The sequence below is a fragment of the Diadema setosum genome, chromosome 3 (assembly GCF_964275005.1).
Source record: "Diadema setosum chromosome 3, eeDiaSeto1, whole genome shotgun sequence".
NCBI lineage: Eukaryota > Metazoa > Echinodermata > Echinoidea > Diadematoida > Diadematidae > Diadema > Diadema setosum.
This window is the reverse complement of record NC_092687.1, coordinates 21,281,774-21,301,880: the sequence shown is the minus strand read 5'-3', so window position 1 is coordinate 21,301,880 and position 20,107 is coordinate 21,281,774. Positions and strand designations below refer to the sequence as shown.

The window sequence follows — 20,107 nt, the reverse complement described above, 5'->3', positions numbered from 1 at the left end:
TCAATATTGGCTGTGGTGGTTTTGATGGCTGTCATGGAAATCCAAAGCAAACTGAGGATGGTATTATTAATCTCCAGTGATAATTTCTGGTGTTTTAAATTTGTAGTTTGAACATCTTGAGAGAAGACTCATATCATCGCTGGGGCGACAAGACCTCGTATCTGCAAAATGTCAAATGTTCAGGAGAGCCAAAAAACATGGCGGCCAAAGCACTATAGCAAATGGGAAAGCCTTTCCTTTGACATGCTGTGGTGGCTTCATTTTTGAAGTAAGACACTTGGGATTTGGACAGGACATCACTTATCCCATTATTTGACCATTAATTCAAAAAAGTAATTTTCACCAAAATTGCAGATACAAGGTCTTGTCACCCCAGCGACAATATATGTAGTCAAGGGCAGATCGAGTAGGGAGGTGGCATATTAAAACATTTTGTGTCACATGGGAAACACACAGCTGTCAGCCTGTAACTAATTGCTTTGCACTGTAACCTTCAGACTGCCATATCAATGTTTGTGGAGGCCAAATGTGAGTGGTGCCTGTAACATCCAATACTAGTCGACTTTGTGTAATTTTCCTATTTTTCTCCAATCGATAGAACACTAGAAAGTTGTAATTAGTAATCATTATGTTTGCTTTAATGTGAGTGAATATAGTACAGTTATCCAGAAGAAAGCATGTTGGTATGTTTTGTTCTTGTATTTGTGCCAAAGTAACGGTTAGTAAGCAAGCAGTTGTGCCCAGAGTGGTGCAAAGCAAGCGTGTTGTTTATCCCACAGACTAATCATTCAGGTTTGAAAGGGACAACTGTGTCTGCTGTCTGCTTGTAACAAATGACTGGCCTGTCTAGACTTGATTGAGTCTTTGTTGGCAATCTGTGCTTAAAGCTGGGTGTGAATTATTCCAGGGATACTGAAGGCTTCATGAGAAATATTTTGATGTTTCTTTTTTTCCCTCAGGGAGATTACAACATGACACCAGACAGACATCTAGGGTAAGCTGTGCTTCTGGTGTAATTCCAGTGTCCGGTGTAATTCCAATGAAACTGTAATTCTAACTTACTGGTAAATTTTGGTGTAACTCTGATGTGATGTTATTTTCACTGCCCACCACAGTGTTGGTTTCATGGTGTATGCCATGTCTAATTACCAGATGTCTTTATCTGTGGCTAGGGAGAAGTAAAATCAGCGAAATTTAAATCTGGTAGATATCTGCTTTGTAGTTGATTGCTTCAGCATGTTAGCATAGTGTCATGAATATGATACATGTTTGGAAACTATAGAAAAATCTGGCAGATGAGCTTGATGAGAGTAGTGATAATAATATTAGATAATAATAATGATGATGATGATGATGATGATGATGATGATGATGATGATAATAATAATAATAATATTAATGATAATAATAATAATGATAATGATAATGATATTAATGATAATAATGATAATGATACTACTACTAATAATGATAATGATGATAATAATAATAATAATGATACTACTACTAATAATAATGATATAACAAGTTGTAATGATCACAATGATATTAGTAATGATAATTGGAATATATAAAGGAGAAGGACAAAAATGATAATAATCCTCGTCATCTATCCTAGAGAAATGTTGTTATATATCATGCTTGTAATTGCATTTGCTGAATTTTGAGAAGCTGGGAGACAAACTTACTCAGTTGGGGCTGTCTATTAAGTGATAATAATACTAGTAATAATAATACAGGGTACTTATAATGTGCCAATTCCACATAACTAATGTGCTCAAGGTGCAGTAGAAAAAGTGAGTATGACTTGAAGTGATGGCAACTGATCCGTACTGACCCAAGTACTATCACCCCACATGATCAAAAAACCTTCTATAAAAGATGTAAGTTTTATATTCTCATGTTAGTATGTAATGCAGGTTATTGTTGTTACCAGTAGTTGTCCCCGCCGAACGAGTTCGAGCAGGGGACTATGAAACGGGCTCCGTACGTGTGTGTGTCCGTCCGTCCGTGTGTCCGTCCGTGTGTCCGTGTGTCCGTGTGTGCGTCCGTGTGTGATCAAAATCTTCAATTTGCTACTTCTCTGTCATTTATGAGCCAATTTTGATTCTGTTTGCTTTATATGATAGCACTACATGGGAGCTTTGAAACTTGTACACAGAATTTCAGTCGTGACCTTTGACCTTGACCTTTGACCTATATTGTACATTTTGCTACAAAATGCTACTCCTTCGCCATTTCTAACCCGATTTCGATTCCGTTTGCTTTATATGATGGCACTAGGTGAGGGCTTCAAAACTTCTACACAGAATTTTGACCTTTGACTTCTTTGACCTTTGACCTTGATTTTTGACCTATATTGTACATTTTGCTACAAAATGCTACTCCTTCGCCATTTCTAACCCGATTTCGATTCCGTTTGCTTTATGTGATGGCACTAGGTGAGGGCTTCAAAACTTGTACACAGAATTTTGACCTTTGCCTTCTTTGACCTTTGACCTTGATTTTTGACCTATATTGTACATTTTGCTACAAAATGCTACTCCTTCGCCATTTCTAACCCGATTTCGATTCCGTTTGCTTTATGTGATGGCACTAGGTGAGGGCTTCAAAACTTGTACACAGAATTTTGACCTTTGCCTTCTTTGACCTTTGACCTTGATTTTTGACCTGTATTGTACATTTTGCTACAAAATGCTACTCCTTCGCCATTTCTAACCCGATTTCGATTCCGTTTGCTTTATGTGATGGCACTAGGTGAGGGCTTCAAAACTTGTACACAGAATTTTGACCTTTGCCTTCTTTGACCTTTGACCTTGATTTTTGACCTGTATTGTACATTGGCTACAAAATGCTACTCCTTCGCCATTTCTAACCCGATTTCGATTCCGTGTGATTTATGTGATGGCACTAGGTGAGGGCTTCAAAACTTTACACAGAATTTTGACCTTTGCCTTCTTTGACCTTTGACCTTGATTTTTGACCTGTATTGTACATGGGCTATAAAATGCTACTCCTTCGCCATTTCTAACCCGATTTCGATTCCGTTTGCTTTATGTGATGGCACTAGGTGAGGGCTTCAAAACTTTTACACAGAATTTTGACCTTTGACTTCTTTGACCTTTGACCTTGATTTTTTACCTATATTGCACATTTTGCTACAAAATGCTACTTCCGGCGGGGACATATATTACGCACCGCGTAATTTCTACTTTTCCTTGTTTTAATTGTAGTGCTAGGAGAAATACCAGGAGAAGTAGATGTTCATGAAATATTGAAAGCTGGTTTGTTTTGTAGTGCTACGCCTGGAGTGAGATCACTACTGACACACTATGTAATGAGTCAACGCCTTCCTTTTGATTGTTTGTCTTCTGCTCCACCCCAGGGCTGCCTGGATTGACAAGTGTCGTCCTTCCATTCTCATCTCAGAGTCCACCTATGCTACCACCATCAGGGACTCCAAACGGTGAGAGGATGGAAAGCTTCATATGTCAGTTGCTTTGAGTTGTCATTATTTATTTATATCCTTTGTAGATAGTCAGAAATGTGTCGTATTCAGAGCAAGGATTTTGGTCATTTTGAAACTAAATCTACGTGTAAAGTGTAAAATTATGTGTAAATGTAAAGTTGTGCATACACCAAAAACATTTAGTATGTAATGATGGTCTGAACAGCCCATTTTCCTTTAGTCATTTTAATTTTTTTTGGCATAATGATAAAATAATTACAGGTAATTATTCACATTTATTTACATTCTTAAATGTGTCAGATAAAACTAAATGCACGTAGTACTTTTTGGTACTGACACAGATAACGTTCAAATGCACATATTCATAATGGGCAGTACAAACATGTAGGAAGTGAAGGTTTATGTTTTTAGCTCACCAGAGCCTTAGTAACCGGTGCAGTCAATCATTGTCTGCTGTGCATTTTTTAGCTCCTTCTTGAAAATGCCATGGCATATTTCCACCAGACTTAGCAGGCAGCATCCCTAGGATGATGGATCTGATACAAAACTTTTTGCTGGTCAGCGTTGTAGGTGTTACAGTTTCAATTAGCACTGCCACCAGCAATACCACTAAACATGGAATCACTCTCTGTCTTTCTCCCCACTCACAGGTGTCGAGAGAGAGACTTCCTGAAGAAGGTGCATGACTGTGTGACTAATGGTGGCAAGGTTCTCATTCCAGTCTTTGCTCTGGGAAGGGCACAGGAGCTCTGCATCCTCCTGGAAACATACTGGTAGGTGTTGTCATGACAACAACAGTGATGATGTCAACATGTCTCCCTAAACTGAAGTGACAGCTGTGATGTAAATGCCTTTGTAAACTATGTATTGTCCCTGGGGTGACAAGAGCTCACATCTCTATTGGCATAAATATCAAAATACCCCCTAACTCAGTTTTTAGTGTAAAAAGTATTAATTTGAGTCTTAAAAGAGAATGATTATTCATGAAGTCCAAAACAATTTTCCGTTATGATTTGATGTCAACATTAATGTTGTTTTTCAAAAATGGTTCAAAAATGATACGAACCTTTGCAATAGTTTGTAGTGTAATAGATCAAGATTTGCTTTATGTGGCTGCTAAGGAAGCAATGAATGCTTGTAAGCAAGCAACTGTGAGACTGGCAGCTGTAAGGCCCTTCGAAGGATGACTGTAAAAATGGAAATTTTCATGCATTTAGCATGATCAGAAACTGGCGTGAAAATAAAAGCACAAGAGATGTTTTGCTTGTTGTACTGTATGTATCACTCACTGTGTAATGTCTTGATCTGCAAAATTAAAATGGCAAATTCCTCTTACTCGGCAGAGCACAAAAAATTACTCAGGCAAAAATATCCACTCTGACAGTAACCAGTTGGGATAAATTTCTTGCCTAGTGTCACAACCACCACATCCAGGGGTCTCAAACCACAGACCTCAGAATGACAGTCTGTGGTCTTAATATCCAGTGTACCACAACAGCTCCATCTGAGCCTCAGCAGTAATAGAAGGAGAATCTGTTCAAACTGTTGGCCAACTGTAGCTCCAAGCATGCTGTGATGCACATACTGTACATCTACAGTTAAATCAAGACAAATGTAATGGTGAAATGTGCATAATATTTAAAAAAAGAGTATTCCATTCTCTTCTGACGTATTTGAATTAACTCTTATCCTTAAAATTTGATTTATCTAAATTTTACAGACAGAAAAGTAGTAAGAAATGTAAATTACTTAATTATTAGGTATGTTAATAATGATGATGATGAGCAACAATTGCATAGGTATCAGCACATAACACATAGAGTACATGTATGTGTCCTATGCACTAAAAAAAGGAAATTCTACAGAATATGCAGTTACAAGAGTAAACACAATTTACATGTAAAATGTATCTAAAGAGGAGCTGTAGTGGCTCTGTGGTAATGACCACAGGCTATCAATCGTGCAGTCTCTGGTTCAAATCCCGTGGAAGCAGTGGGTGTGCCCATAGGCAAACCACTTCATTTCTCTTGCCAAGCTCACTGGAGGGACTCAAAACCATTCACAGCTTCATGGTCACTTGTTTGCACGTATTCGTTACTCCTCCTTGGAGATGTGAGACAAATCATGATTCAAATCTAGTTTTGTTTATTGTTTATTTTTTATTTGTGTATTGTTTATCTGAAATGTTCTTGACACTGACTCTGTGGATTGTTTACTACAGGGAAAGAATGAACATTGAGGCTCCCATCTACTTCTCCACTGGTTTGACAGAAAGGGTAAGGCAACACAATTCCATCCCTTGTGGTATTACACTGCCTGGGAGACTCTACCCATTCTCATTTTCCACATTAAAAGGAGATAGAAACATTTAACTGTCATCTTCTTATAAAGCCTGTTGCCAATATAAGGAGTAGTTATAAATGTAGTGATTTGAAAGGCTTTTGATAAATCTACAACTGCAAGGTATCTTGCTGAAATGAAGATATTAATTCCATCATTTTATGTAATAGTAGTGAATAATATGAAGTTCAAGTAAGATGAAAAGAATAAATTCTGACCGGCAAAACTGTAGTTTCTTTGAGTTGGTAGACTAAAATATATTTGATATATTGCATGGCTGTGACAAAATCTTTAGCCCTCTCAAACATACAGTCTAATTATAACTAAATGATTCCTTCATCATGTCATGGCAATTGCTCTAGTAGATTGTTATGGCAGTAAGTCTCTGCATTGCTCCTCATTCTCACTTAAAAAAAAAAGCCTTTATCTCCAAAATCAATGATGGCATGTTACAGTTGGCTGAATACTTGTGTCTGTTATTCTTCTGCAGGCAAACCATTACTACAAGCTCTTCATCACATGGACCAATCAGAAGATTAAGAAGACATTTGTGAACAGAAACCTGTTTGACTTCCAGCACATCAAGGTAGGTGAAAATGTGTATGCATTTTTTGAGAGCAAACTTTTCAGTAGGTTCATGTTGGCCCATCAAGTCCTGATTCTGCTGCAGAATAGATCATCTTGTCATTAAATTGGCAATGTTGGATTTCAGGCTGTATCTCATGTTATTAGATTGGCAACAATGGATTTCACTATGTATCTTATGTTAGAGAAATAAAAAGAAGTGGTAAGATTGAATAAAGCTGCATGAAATCAGAAAAAAATAAAATCCATTTTACGAAAGATTTTTTTTTTTTTTCAATCTTCAAAAATGTGCTGCCAGTTTAAGGGCCTGTTATAAATAAATATATATAGCTATTATAAGGATTTGATTATTCTTCAAGCAAAATCACCAACAGTATAAAAAGCACAAACTTAAGGGCTGTACTGGATGAGTTCTTTTGTTGTTTCCTGTAGGCCTTTGACCGAGCGTACATCAACAACCCAGGCCCCATGGTGGTGTTTGCCACACCCGGGATGCTTCACTCTGGCCTGTCCCTTCAGATCTTCAAACAGTGGGCGTCCGGTGAGAAGAACATGGTCATCATGCCGGGTTATTGTGTGGCGGGGACTGTCGGCCACAAGGTGCTCAGTGGGCAGAAGAAGATTGAGATGGAGAACAGACAAACAGTGAGTTCATTTGGCTTTGACTCTTGATACCTCTCGTAAAATGGTGATATGGATCCATGTCAAATGATTGGCTGAGAACTATCATGCGACCAGTATTTTATTTTGTCTTATGGCCCAACTTAACTTTTCACTAGCAAGGGTATACTAATAAGGGTTACTGATACGTTGTAGCTACTTGTCTGCTCTCAGCTGCTTTGCAAATGCAGTGCAATTGTTTCTGTGTGCCTTCAAGTATCACAGAGCTAGTACAGACTGACCTGGGAGTTTTCTGTAGATGGCTGCTGTGGAATTTCAAATCTTGTCATCATTTCATAAGGCAAATAATGCACATTTTGTGATTGGGTGTTAATAAATTTGTCCAACCTCTGTAAATTTAGAACAGTCCAAAACACACACAGCTTTGCCTTGTGTGTTTTTGACTGTTCTAAACTGACAATCCAGTTTGTAATTCTGATGAGCGCGCTCTGATCCTCGAGTACATACGCCCATGATTTTCTTTATCATGGCTACTACTAAAACACTGATCAATTCAGTGCTTATTTACATCGATGTAGGGCAATTTGTCAATCGACTTTTATTCTTGTTGAAAAAAGATAAAAGAAATGTAGTGGAATTTAATTGGAAGAAGCTTCCATGAGCCTAACCACAATGTAGTTTGGATAGCCTGTACATTAGAGAGACAAGGCATCTCAATAGTTGTGAGTTCAAGCCACATTGTCTTTCAGTGAGGAATTAATGCATCACTTACAGAAAATTATGTCCTGTAAAAATTCCATGAATCACAAATAAAATGAGGTAAGCAATGCTGCTGCTGTATTGTACCTAGATTTTTAAAGGTTGCTCAGGAGGTGTGATTGGTATGGCTTGACCAACTAGAGCTGGATAGACCACATTTTTTTCAATTTGTAGAGCTTAACACCAACCAGGCTGACAGGTGGCAAGAGACTACACACAGGGCTATTGAGCCAAACATTAACCTTTATCAGCACTTTACCTGAAATGTTACATTCATTGTGGTTAAATTGTAGGCTTAATTTCAACAGATAGTTAGCCCTTTCTGTGCCAGGGACCTTGGACAGCATGTACAATGCTATGGGTTTGTTTGCTTGTTTGTTTTGTTGTTGTTTTTTGTGTGTGCATGTGTGCTAGTCGGCAGCTGAAGCACACTAAGAGTTCAGTTATCCTGTCAGTCACAGAAAAGGAAGTTGTCTCTCTCTCAGTCTTCTGTTATTACATGTGCTAACAGTGAAACGTTGATATAGGCAGTCACAGTATGAGATTGACATGCATTAAATCTCTCGTATCAATTTTTCCCTTCATTTTTTTTTTCATTTTCCTCCAAAGATTGATGTCAAGCTCTCCGTGCAGTACATGTCATTCAGGTAAGAGTGCAGTACATGTCATTCAGGTAAGAGTGCATCACATTTGAATGGTCTTTATGTCCATGCCTCTCTCCATCTTCATAGAGGTGTTATTTCAAACCTTTGGTGCTAAAGGAATCACACATTATGTACTTATCTACCAAACATCCTCCTAGTTTGTTTTTAGAAATTAGATTATAAATCTGGTATGGCCTAAAGATTTGATTTCTTGATAGTACAGTTTTTGAAAGGGTAGGGACCTCAACAAATGTGATTTTTTTTTTTTTTAATGTGTAATAGAAAACGCAAGGGATCTGTGAAGATTTAGCAAAGTGGAGAAATTATGTGGTACATTGTGGTGGTTAGAAACTGGTAGGTATCATCTTGAACCCATTTATTCCTTTAGCATTTACAATCTGTCATGTTTGTGAACCTTCCACATCTACTGTTCTATTCACATAGCCTTCCAAAATTTCTTCAATTTTAGTTCGTTTTCTAATTAATGCTTTGCATTTTAGAAACTGTTTTTTTTAAATGAATGAATGAGCACACATAAAAAAGAACACTTGAGTGTCGTTTAGAAGGCAACTGTCAAATTATGACTGCATAGCTACAATCTCAATTACCTGTTAAAATGTAATCGCACCATCTTGTCATCTTGCCGAGTGTTACACAGAATATGTGACCAAAGTATGTTGTTAGGACTTTTTCTTATGAAAACTTAAAGGACAAGTCCACCTTCATATACATATGGATTGAGTGAATGCAACAATATTAGAAGAACACAACAGGGAAAGTTTGGGGAAAATTCGACAATCCGCTCAGAAGTTATGAATTTTTAAAGCATCTGCGCAATCACTGCTGAATGAGGAAACTGCTAGAGTGTATGATGTCACATGCGTACAACTGTGTAAGGAAAATAAAAAGAGAATTTCACAAAACTTTGTTTTTTTAATAAAGTGCACATTTCTTCGACTCGTTACTGACGTATGTTAAGGGAAATATTATTCCCCTTGCCTTCTGAAAGAGAGAAGTCGAGTTTTGTTATGCGAGAAAAGTGAAAATATGTTGAATTTTCTTTATACTTTCTTTATATCGTTGTACTCATGTGACATCACAAGCTATAGTAGTCTTCTCATCCAGCCATGACTGAGCAGAAACTTAAAAAATTCATAACTTTTGAACGGATTGTCCAATTTTCCTCAAACTCTCAGTGATGTGCTCTACTAATATTGCTGCATTCACTCAACCCACATGTCTATGAAGGTAGACTTGTCCTGTAAATGCAAGATTAATCCATGGATGTGACATAACTTCTTTGCTTTAAAAATACATGTACAGTGAACATCAGCACATCTAGGTTGGATTCAATTGTGCAATCCCTCCAGTATCTTTTACCCTTACCCCATACCTTCCCAATAAAAGAGTTTGTTTCTTGTTCCCTTCCATTCTGATAGTCATTTTAGTAGCTCCCTTATTTTATCTTTGGTTGGTGTGTACAGTGCCCATGCTGATGCCAAGGGAATCATGCAGCTGGTGAGGATGTGTGAACCTCAAAATGTCATCCTGGTCCACGGGGAGGCAAAAAAGATGGAGTTTCTCAAAGAAAAAATCTCTGGGGAATTCAGTAAGTTCCATCACTTAACTTGTACAGCATTTTACTCTTAAGGTCGCCTGAACCAAGGACTGTAATTTTGTAATGTAATTTTTATCTTCATTTTAAAACCCATGATCGTATCTTCCTGGTTGTGATGAAAAGGAAGCCCATTCTGACCTGTCAAGAGATGTGGATTGAAGTGAAGAGGAGATAATAGATACATGGAGAGTGAAGACTGCAAAGTTGTGATGTCAAGTTTTCTGTTATGTGTCTCCTTTGACTTCCAGAAATCAAGTGCTTCATGCCAGCCAATGGGGAAACAGTCTCCATAGCAACCAAGACCAATCTGATGGCAGATGTGTCCCTGGGACTCCTCAAGAGAAGCTCTGCCTTAGCAGGTTGGTTTCCTTCTGGAGTTTACTGGGGAAAAAAAGAAAAAAAAAGAAAAAGAAGAATAGCAGCAGATTGACTTGTGTGAAGGTTGAAAACACTAAACAAAAGACATGTGAAACATGGAGGAGATGTTCAAATGCTGCACCTTTGATCTGTCATGAGCAAGATCATGGAAAAAATGATTTGATAGCTGTATCAAGAAAGCAGTGGGAGAGAAAAAAAATAGATGTCATCAAGAAAACAGGAAGCAGTCTCCAGAAATGGGTTAGCTAAGTTTGAGAACAACGAGACGTAAATTTGATTTTTTCTTTTTATTAGGTGATCCGAGTATCCTCTCGGATCACCTTCTGTATCTGTACTGATTCTTTATTCTTCTTTCTTTATTTCTTTATTTCTCCACAAAAGTTGTGCAAGAGTTGGCTCAGAAAGTGCATTGCCTATCAATGTCAAACTTATACCATATATGTATCATGTCGCAAAGACGACAGCGCAAGTAAAATCATAGGGATCAGTCGACCGTGACGTCACTATGACGTCATTATATGAAAACACATTTTCATGCATATCTCATAAATGGAATGGAATTTTTTAATGTAAATTACGTCACATATATTTCAAGTCAAGCGGGTTCTACTCATTTTCTCAAAAATTCATATTTATCTTAAAACGCGCGTACGCGCGCGTTGAAATATTTGTATGCTCAAATCGAGCTCAAAATTTTTTTGCACACGTTTCAGATCATTTGGAGCATTTTTTGAAAAATTGAAAAAATTGGACGGACGCGTACGCGCGCACATATTCGCACGCACAGCTAGTATGCAATAGAAATTTTCAGTTTTTTTACACGGATGGGATGTCCAAAATGTCAAGGAATATTTCTACCAAGTTTCAAGTTGATCCGACTCAATATGACGTCATACGGGCCCGTCAAACTCAAAATTCCGCGCGTGCGTCAATGGGGATACACAGTGCAACTATGCCAAACAACCGCCAATCTTAAATCGGATTTTACTTGTCAGGATAGACGGTGACCCCCCATTTTCTTGACATATTCTGAAAGCTGATGAGTTGTACATGTTATTCCATGGGTTGGCTATGCTGACAAAATGATTAAAAGATATCAAATTTCTTAATAAAGTCAAAAAAGTAAATTTTCAAAATGACGTCATCAAATTCCAAGTTTACTCGAGCGTATCTCACTTATCCTTTGCCATTTTTCACCCAAATTTCAATATGTTGTAGCTTATGAAATGTTCTTTCATAAATGTAAAAGACAATTTTGATTTAATGACGGCATCACCTCGTAAAAATGGATTGAAAGTAACCTTGTCAAATTTGACCAGTTTACGTGTAATCTCTATGGCAGTGCAGTTTTTCTGGAAATGAAAATTGACATTACTATCTTTATTGAGCACTAGCTCACTTATGCTTGGGTCAATTTCTACAAGATTTTAATATGTTGTAGCTGAGACTTTGGGCTATCGTAAGTGTGCCCTTCGTTTTTTCATACGTTGTCGGGATCACGTCAAAAAACTTGGTTGAAATTAAAGTTTATCTTCGATGTATTGAAATATTTCTTTCTTTTTGCAACTTTATATGCAATAACTCAAGAAAAACATAAAATTGAAATATTTCTTTCTTTTTGCAACTTTATATGCAATAACTCAAGAAAAACATACCCTATCACCACCATATTTTGCACATGTTTAGTTCATGTCACGAACATTATTTCATAAAATAACAACTACTTGATCAGACGCCATCTTGGGTATGTAAATTAGGGTCAAAGGTCATGAATGTTTCATCCTGTATCTTGGTGAATACATGTCCTATCTTTCCCATATTTTGCACACGTAAAGACCATGTTACAAGGATCATTTCACAAAATAACTACTTCTTGCTCAGATGCCATCTTGTCTATGCAAAGTTGGGTCAAAGGTCATATGTACTTCTTTCTTTATCTTCGTTATGACGTGGTATCTCTATGGGAGGGAATTTTTTTAAATGTGAAAATTAACATGATTGTCTTTATCGAGCACTAGCTCACTTACCCTTCGGTGAATTTCTCCTCGATTTTAATATATTGTAGCTGAGACTGTGCGCTATCGAATGTATGCCTTCCTTTCTTCATACAATGTCGGAATCATGTTAAAAAACTTGGTTGAAATTGAAGCTTATCTTCGATGTATTGAGATATTTCTATGTTTCTGCAACTTTCTTTGCAATAACTCAAGAAAAACAGCCCCTATCACTCCCATATTTTGCACATGTTTAGTTCATGTCACGTACATTATTTCATAAAATAACAACTACTTGATCGGACAACATCTTGGGTATGTAAATTAGGGTCAAAGGTCACAAATGTTTCATCCTGTATCTTGGTGAATACATGTCTTATCTTTCCCATATTTTGCACACGCAAAGATCATGTTACAAGAATCATTTCACAAAATAACCACTGTTTGCTCAGATGCCATCTAGGTTGTGCAAAGTGGGGTCAAAGGTCATATGTACTTGTTGTTGTATCTTCGTTATAGTGTATACAGATTTGGTACCAAAGATAGCAGATATGACTCCCTTTTCTAAATGAGAATCCAAACATCAGACGGCCAGTGTCTCTGACCACAGATGAAACCTGCATGGTCATGCCTATTGCGATGAGGACTTGAATCATTGATTAAAAAAAAGATCGGATCACCTTAATTTGTCAGTGATGACAAATTACAATCTCTAGTGTTGTCATTAGTTCCTTGATCCATTACTGTCTTTAAGTATCAGAAAAAGCTACATCATATTGTATGTGGCCTTATGTAGTGGAATGTGAAAGAATAAAGCACAACCAAAAGATACATTGTATGTTGATTCTGTCACAATTCTGTCCTATTTAAACAGAATGTCTTTTGTAAGGTCAAACACACAGCTTGATGTATAGACTAAAAAGAGTGGTATAATCTCACCATTCGTTTGTAGGATTTCCCCAAGGAGCTCCAGATGTCAAGAAGCCTCTAACCATGCATGGAGCCTTAGTCATCAGACAGGAGGTAAGGTGGCTAGCAACCACAATACCTGAACACAGTACAGGCCTCTATACCCCTCATTAACCCATTGAAGATGAGTCCCGGGTATACTCGGACAGGTGTCTATAGGAAATGTGTTATAACAAAATCAGTCCATCCTCAACGGGTTAAGTGTCGAATTTACAAAGCAGTAGTGTTATCTTGCCAACAAGTTAACATGGTTGTCTTATTCCCAGAATGGTTTCATACTTGAATAAATGAGAAAATTTGATTTCATTGCAAAGAGTTGTGAGAATTTTCAATGGATATTAATAAATTTGATGTTGTATGTGAATTTTGATATAATAAATTCTAATAGATTTAATGAGTTTTAAATGAATTTTAATGTGATACATTTTTATAGGTTTCAAAGTCTGTGACATAGGTACAACCTCTGTGTAATTCAGATAAGTACCATGACCCATGCTCAAGTTGATTAAAAGAAACAAAATATAATGGCAGAAAGAATTTTTGAAGAGTCACAGACTCTGATTTGCAATTGTGTGTGTGGGGGGGGGGGTGCTTTTTTTTTCATGACTTGCAGTTTTTAGCCTGCAATATTTCAAAGATTTTTTTTTTAATTTTTATTTACATTATAGCTTCATCATTTCAACAAAGCCAGTGACTCTCTCTGCTGCATTTTGTTAACTAAAATCAAGCATGGTCCATATGTTGGATTTAAAGACCAGCCCCTTCAGAGCTTGGAATTAACTTGTACTGCTAGCACTTACAATCCTCCTTGCCCTTATCTTTTTCATGTTCCTTCAGTACTTCTTCTTGAGGACTGTTCCTGTGAATACCTTATACATCTTTGATTCAGTTTGACAACCATCTCTGTAAACTCTGGGTGGCCACACTGCAAATAAAAGTGACATGTCCCGGAATAATGACATTTTGTTTAGCGATTGAAATGATTTATTTAAGTTTACATTTGGATTGCTTTTGTTTGTTTGTATGATTCTAGGGACAGAAATTACAGATAGAGGAACCATCAAAGGTGATGCAGCAGCTTGGTCTGACAGAACACGACATCAGGTTCACCTCCACCGTCTCCACCTCAGCATCATCCATGGAGGCACTTACCAAGAAGCTGAAGAGGTGTGATGGGGTAACTATGGAGTGGGGTGTGGTGGGGTCACCGAGGATGGGATGTCATGGGGTCACTGGGGAGGGGGGTGTGGTGGGGGTCACTAGGGAATGTGGTGTGATGGGGTCACTGGGAGTAGAATGTGATGTGGTTACTAGGATATAGAGCATAGTTGGATGGGATGTGGTGGAGTCACAGAAGAGTGGGGTGGGGTGTGGTGGGGTCATCGGGGAGTGGGGTGTGGTGGGGTCACTGGGGAGTGGGGTGTGGTGGTGTCACTGGGGAGGGGGGTGTGGCGGGGTCACGGGGGAGTGGGGTGTGGTGGTGTCACTGGGGAGTGGGGTGTGGTTGGGTCACCGAGGAGTAGGGTGTGGTGGGGTTACCGAGGAGTAGGGTGTGGTGGGGTTACACCGGGAGTGGGGTGTGGTGGGGTCACTACAGAAGGTGTGTGATGGGGTCACTAGGGAATGTGGTGTGATAGGGTCACCTGGGAGTAGAATGTGATGTGGTTACTGGGATATAGGGCATAGTGGGATGGGATGCCATGGAGTCACTGGAGAGTGGGGTGTGGTGGGGTCACTGGGGAGCAGAGTGTGTCCTGTCCAAGAAGAGACTTACAGTTTATCCTATCTGAGCTGTAGCTCTTGATGTAGACCATGTGTTATTGTCCCCGCCGAACGAGTTCGAGCAGGGGACTATGAAACGGGCTCCGTACGTGTGTGTGTCCGTGCGTCTGTGCGTCCGTGCGTCCGTCCGTCTGTCCGTGCGTACGTCCGTGCGTCCGTCCGTGTGTGCGTCCGTGTGTGATCAAAATGTTCAATTTGCTACTTCTCTGTCATTTATGAGCCAATTTTGATTCTGTTTGCTTTATATGATAGCACTACATTGGAGCTTTAAAACTTCTACACAGAATTTCAGTTGTGACCTTTGACCTTGACCTTTGACCTATATTGTACATTTTGCTACAAAATGCTACTCCTTCGCCATTTCTAACCCGATTTCGATTCCGTTTGCTTTAGGTGAGGGCTTCAAAACTTCTACACAGAATTTTGACCTTTGACTTCTTTGACCTTTGACCGTGATTTTTTACTTATATTGTACATTTTGCTACAAAATGCTACTCCTTCGCCATTTCTAACCTGATTTCGATTCCGTTTGCTTTATATGATGGCACTAGTTGAGGGCTTCAAAACTTCTACACAGAATTTTGACCTTTGACTTCTTTGACCTTTGACCTCGATTTTTGACCTATATTGTGCATTTTGCTACAAAATGCTACTCCTTCGCCATTTCTAACCCGATTTTGATTCCGTTTGCTTTATGTGATAGCACTAGGTGAGGGCTTCAAAACTTCTACACAGAATTTTGACCTTTGTCTTCTTTGACCTTTGACCTTGATTTTTGACCTATATTGTACATTGGCTACAAAATGCTACTCCTTTGCCATTTCTAACCCAATTTCGATTCCATTTGCTTTATGTGATGGCACTAGGCGAGGGCTTCAAAACTTCTACACAGAATTTTGACCTTTGACTTCTTTGACCTTTGACCTTGATTTTTTACCTATATTGCACATTTTGTTACAAAATGCTACTTCCGGCGGGGACATATATTACACACCACGTAATTTCTACTTTTCCTTGTTGATAAGGAGCTGTAATACTATTGAATGATGCATTGAACATTGTCATGATTTCTGGTATGGAATTGTCTGTCTCCCTCTGCTGTTGACCACACCATGAAATGTAGTGATCGATGTGTAAGGTAACGTCAAACCCACTTACTGAGTCAGCTTGACCTTTGACCCCACAGGAAGTTCCCTCATGAGTCTGTGCAGCTGATGCCAGATGACTCCATCATGATTGGATCCATTCTGCTGAAGGTAAAATGATGATGATGATGATGATGATGATGATGATGATCATCATGGTGATCATGGTTATGATGATCACCACCATCACGGTGGTGATGGTGATTGTGATGATGATGATGGTGATGATGATGATGATGATGATAATGATCATGGTGATCATGGTGATGATGATCACCACCATCACGGTGGTGATGGTGATTGTGATGATGATGATGATGGTGATGATGATGATGATGATGATGATGATGATGATGATACTCTGTTGTTATGACATGATGTGATGGCCATATAAACTCTCCATTGTGTGGATAATCAGGGAGAAAGATATTTGGTGTCATATATAATGTCATGCATGTAGATATTTCTTTTTCAAAACTTCTTGTTATGGAATTGAAAATATGGTTACAAGCTTGAAAATTTACTTTATGTCATATTTACACCTTAATGATATTAAGCAGCTTTTATGGCGTTAGCAAGATTTCAATTTTTCTTTTCATATTTCATGTTGATGAACATGTACATGCAAAAAATATCTTTTATAATCATGCCAACAAGCATCAAGTATTGAAGTTGATACATCGAAATTATTTGAAATGTGGTATAAAGGCAAATTACATAGGCATTGTAACGAAATACAAACCAAATAATACAGAGGATAATCAGCAATCAATTTCCCAGGAAATCCCAGGAAATTTTATGTGGTCTCAGTTCTGGTCTTCATTTGAGAAGATTGCATGTTTTTTGTTGAAATGTACCAATAACACTAGCTGAGGTTCATGAGGGAAGTGTTTCTCCATCTTCCTTTCAGATGTCTGGAGAGTCAGATGAGACACTGGATCTTTTAGTCTCTTGGCCATACCAGGTATGTGGGTTTGTGGCTAATCACACCTTTTCATCTTGTATAATATTTTCCCCAAACAAACAAAGAATCAATCAATCAAACAAGCAAACAAACAAACAAACAAATAAACAAACTGTGGTTCATTTTAATTAGCTTATATATTTAATCTTTATCTTTTTACTCACACTAGATAGATTGCAATTTATTAATGGTTTTCTTTTCATATGGATGATTTGTCCAGAAGTATGTTGCCATGGCAATAGCATGTTTATACAAATATTGTAAATCAAATTCTGTCTCAATTTTTGAGAAGTTGACTTGGGATTTAACACGTGATTGCTGCAATGTAGAGTTTTGAAAGATGTCTTATGTTTAATGTCAAATGTGTCGCCATGGCAATATAATGTCGATGTATTTGAATGCAAAGCAAACAAATCTTTTGGAATGAATTTAGACGAGTAATTGCTTTCACTGATGATTCTAGTTCAATTATACCCAGAGATTGATGGTGGTCATGTTTCTTTAACTGAAGTATGATAAAAGATGCCCTTTTCAGATAGGAACTTCTCATCCCTCGTTCTTTTGTTTTCGTTTTCCTTCTTTGCAGGAAGAGGTGCTTGGGAGTTCCCTGCTTAGTATGCTTCAGTCACACACAGAGTAAAGGATGTTACACCATGTAAGGACAGATCAAGCACCCAGCGGTCTCTGCCCACTGTTGATGGGTGTGTCAGTGTTAGTTGCCACGGCAACCTCATGAGCTCTGTAACTGTCAAGCATTTTGACTTGATGCAAGCAACCATATGGAGCTGCATGAAAAGCAAATAACCTATGGTAACTGGTGCCAAAAACAATGCCATCACAAAGTTACCATGGCACACAGGGTGAGCAACCAAAGGCCAAGTTGCCATGGTGACTATGGAAAACAGCCCCGGAATGGCGGATTGTCATTGCTACCACTGTGAAAATCTCATAGAGGGAGTGTGTGACAACGTATGTCAGCAAACTACAATTCTGTTCCCTGGACAACTTGGTGCCGATGTAGTGAGACTGTTGTTAAAATTCTTGCCCTTACAGCAAGCCATGTGGGAAACGTGAATTCAGTCTACCAAGCACCTGCCAAGTAAAGATGGAGAGATATCTGACTGGAAAGCCTTAATGTACTCAAACATGCAAGACATGGCAAGTCAAGGGAAATAGGAAGGGGTTAGCCATTGTAAACAGGCTTGTGACCAGTGTCATTCTACAACATAAATATCTCTAATACCTATCAAATGCATTTCTGTCATTTTTACATTGTGTAAAAAAGGGAGACGTTGCTGAAGTTGATATCTCACAAAGAAGTGACTATTTATTATATATTTGTTTTTAGTTTTGCCTTGTCCCTCCCCTACAAAAAAAAAAGAAACAAAACTCTTACAAAAAAGAAGAAGAAGCAATACTACGAATTGTGAGACTGCTAGACATGGTGAAATATTGACCACAGGAGATGTACTAGGAGGTTTGCTGACTGCCTCAAACAGGTGGACACTATGTGTTAAGTTTCAACAAATAATTTTTCTCAGGGGAGGATTGCCACTATGAGGCATCTTTGTTTGTATCCAAGCTTACACCAGTCTTGTTGGCTGAACCACATAACTTTTAGCAGCAGAAAGACGCTTCATTCATGCAATCTTGAAGGAAAGTGTGTGAAACGTGCGACAGTAGAAGTACTTGTGAGACAATGAGAAGTTTGGTAGTAATCATGTATAGCTAAACCATGACATGAGATAAATGGGTTTTGTGATGGAAGCAACACTTTTATCATTCACATGATCTTTATGCCATGCTTACACCTGTAAATGTGTAGGCATGGGAGAATCTAACCCATGTAATGCTACATTTACACCACGATCCATCGGCCGTGGCAGCCCCACTTGCCCAAAATGTAGTGCATCATGGGTAGGTGAGATATTCTCCTTCGTCTTTTTTTCCTCTGTCTTTTTCGTTCCATTTCTCTCTCCAGTGAACATGTAGCTATTAGATGCTGTTCTCATAATACCTAATCAGGCTATACTACTGGGTTTCACATGAGCACAGTAATGTTTCTGCACTGACAATATTTTTAACAGTATAAAAATCTGACAGGACATCCACGTACGGCAATCACAGCTATCACGTTTGCCCATCCCATTTCACCAAGTTGTCTCATGTCCATCCCGTTTTGTCCACGGTGACCTGAAATGTGATTGCTGTGGCTGCCGCAAACATGGCGTTAACGTGGCATAAAGGAATTGCTTTACATAAAAGCAGCCATATTCAAATGATAGGTGAATAAAGCACAACTGTGACTCGTCACCACACTGCTCTTACTGCAGAGGATTTAATGGGAATTGGATTATGAGGGATTTCTCCAAGTTTGATATATCGCTTAAACACATATCTGTCTACCATGAGTCCCTGTAATGTCTTTGTCATGCTAGCTCTCATTGCTGGTCTTATTTAAATTGTCTTTTGTTTGATTTACTCCACGAGAAGTAATAAAGATATCAGTGGATTGGATCGTTAAGACTTGTTGTTCATCTTCATTTATTTCTCTGTCTATGATGAATCTTTTTCTAGATTTAACTCTCTTCTTAAATATCGAGAAATATAGGAAGGGAGATGAATGTTGAAATGTTTATATGCCTGTGTGAATACAGTACACTCCTGGTACAACAAATGTGGCGAAATTTTGTTACTATGAAGTGAAATTTCATGTCCCCAAATTATCTTTATGTCTTTATACACCTGTATTTAGTTTGGCTGTAGCAAAATTTTGATAACTGTTGGTCCCAGGACATTTTTTATTTATTTTTTTAAATTAAAGGTAGTCGTCTATACA

At 38.2% G+C, this 20,107-nt stretch overlaps 1 protein-coding gene across 1 annotated transcript in view; it reads left to right on the top strand.

Annotated features, from left to right (window-relative positions):
• The window catches only part of LOC140226261 (integrator complex subunit 11-like), a 32,963-nt gene extending 13,171 nt beyond the window's left edge, over positions 1-19,792 (top strand). Inside the window, exons 8-21 of the mRNA XM_072306751.1 lie at positions 960-994; positions 3,386-3,466; positions 4,120-4,242; positions 5,691-5,745; positions 6,300-6,395; positions 6,827-7,039; positions 8,384-8,421; positions 9,903-10,027; positions 10,285-10,395; positions 13,361-13,431; positions 14,411-14,544; positions 16,346-16,415; positions 17,215-17,268; positions 17,855-19,792. Of these exons, the coding sequence (XP_072162852.1) occupies positions 960-994; positions 3,386-3,466; positions 4,120-4,242; positions 5,691-5,745; positions 6,300-6,395; positions 6,827-7,039; positions 8,384-8,421; positions 9,903-10,027; positions 10,285-10,395; positions 13,361-13,431; positions 14,411-14,544; positions 16,346-16,415; positions 17,215-17,268; positions 17,855-17,908 (1,260 nt within the window). The 3' untranslated portion in view covers positions 17,909-19,792. The remainder of the gene's footprint in view (positions 1-959; positions 995-3,385; positions 3,467-4,119; positions 4,243-5,690; positions 5,746-6,299; positions 6,396-6,826; positions 7,040-8,383; positions 8,422-9,902; positions 10,028-10,284; positions 10,396-13,360; positions 13,432-14,410; positions 14,545-16,345; positions 16,416-17,214; positions 17,269-17,854) is intronic.
• Positions 19,793-20,107: the final 315 nt, after the last annotated feature.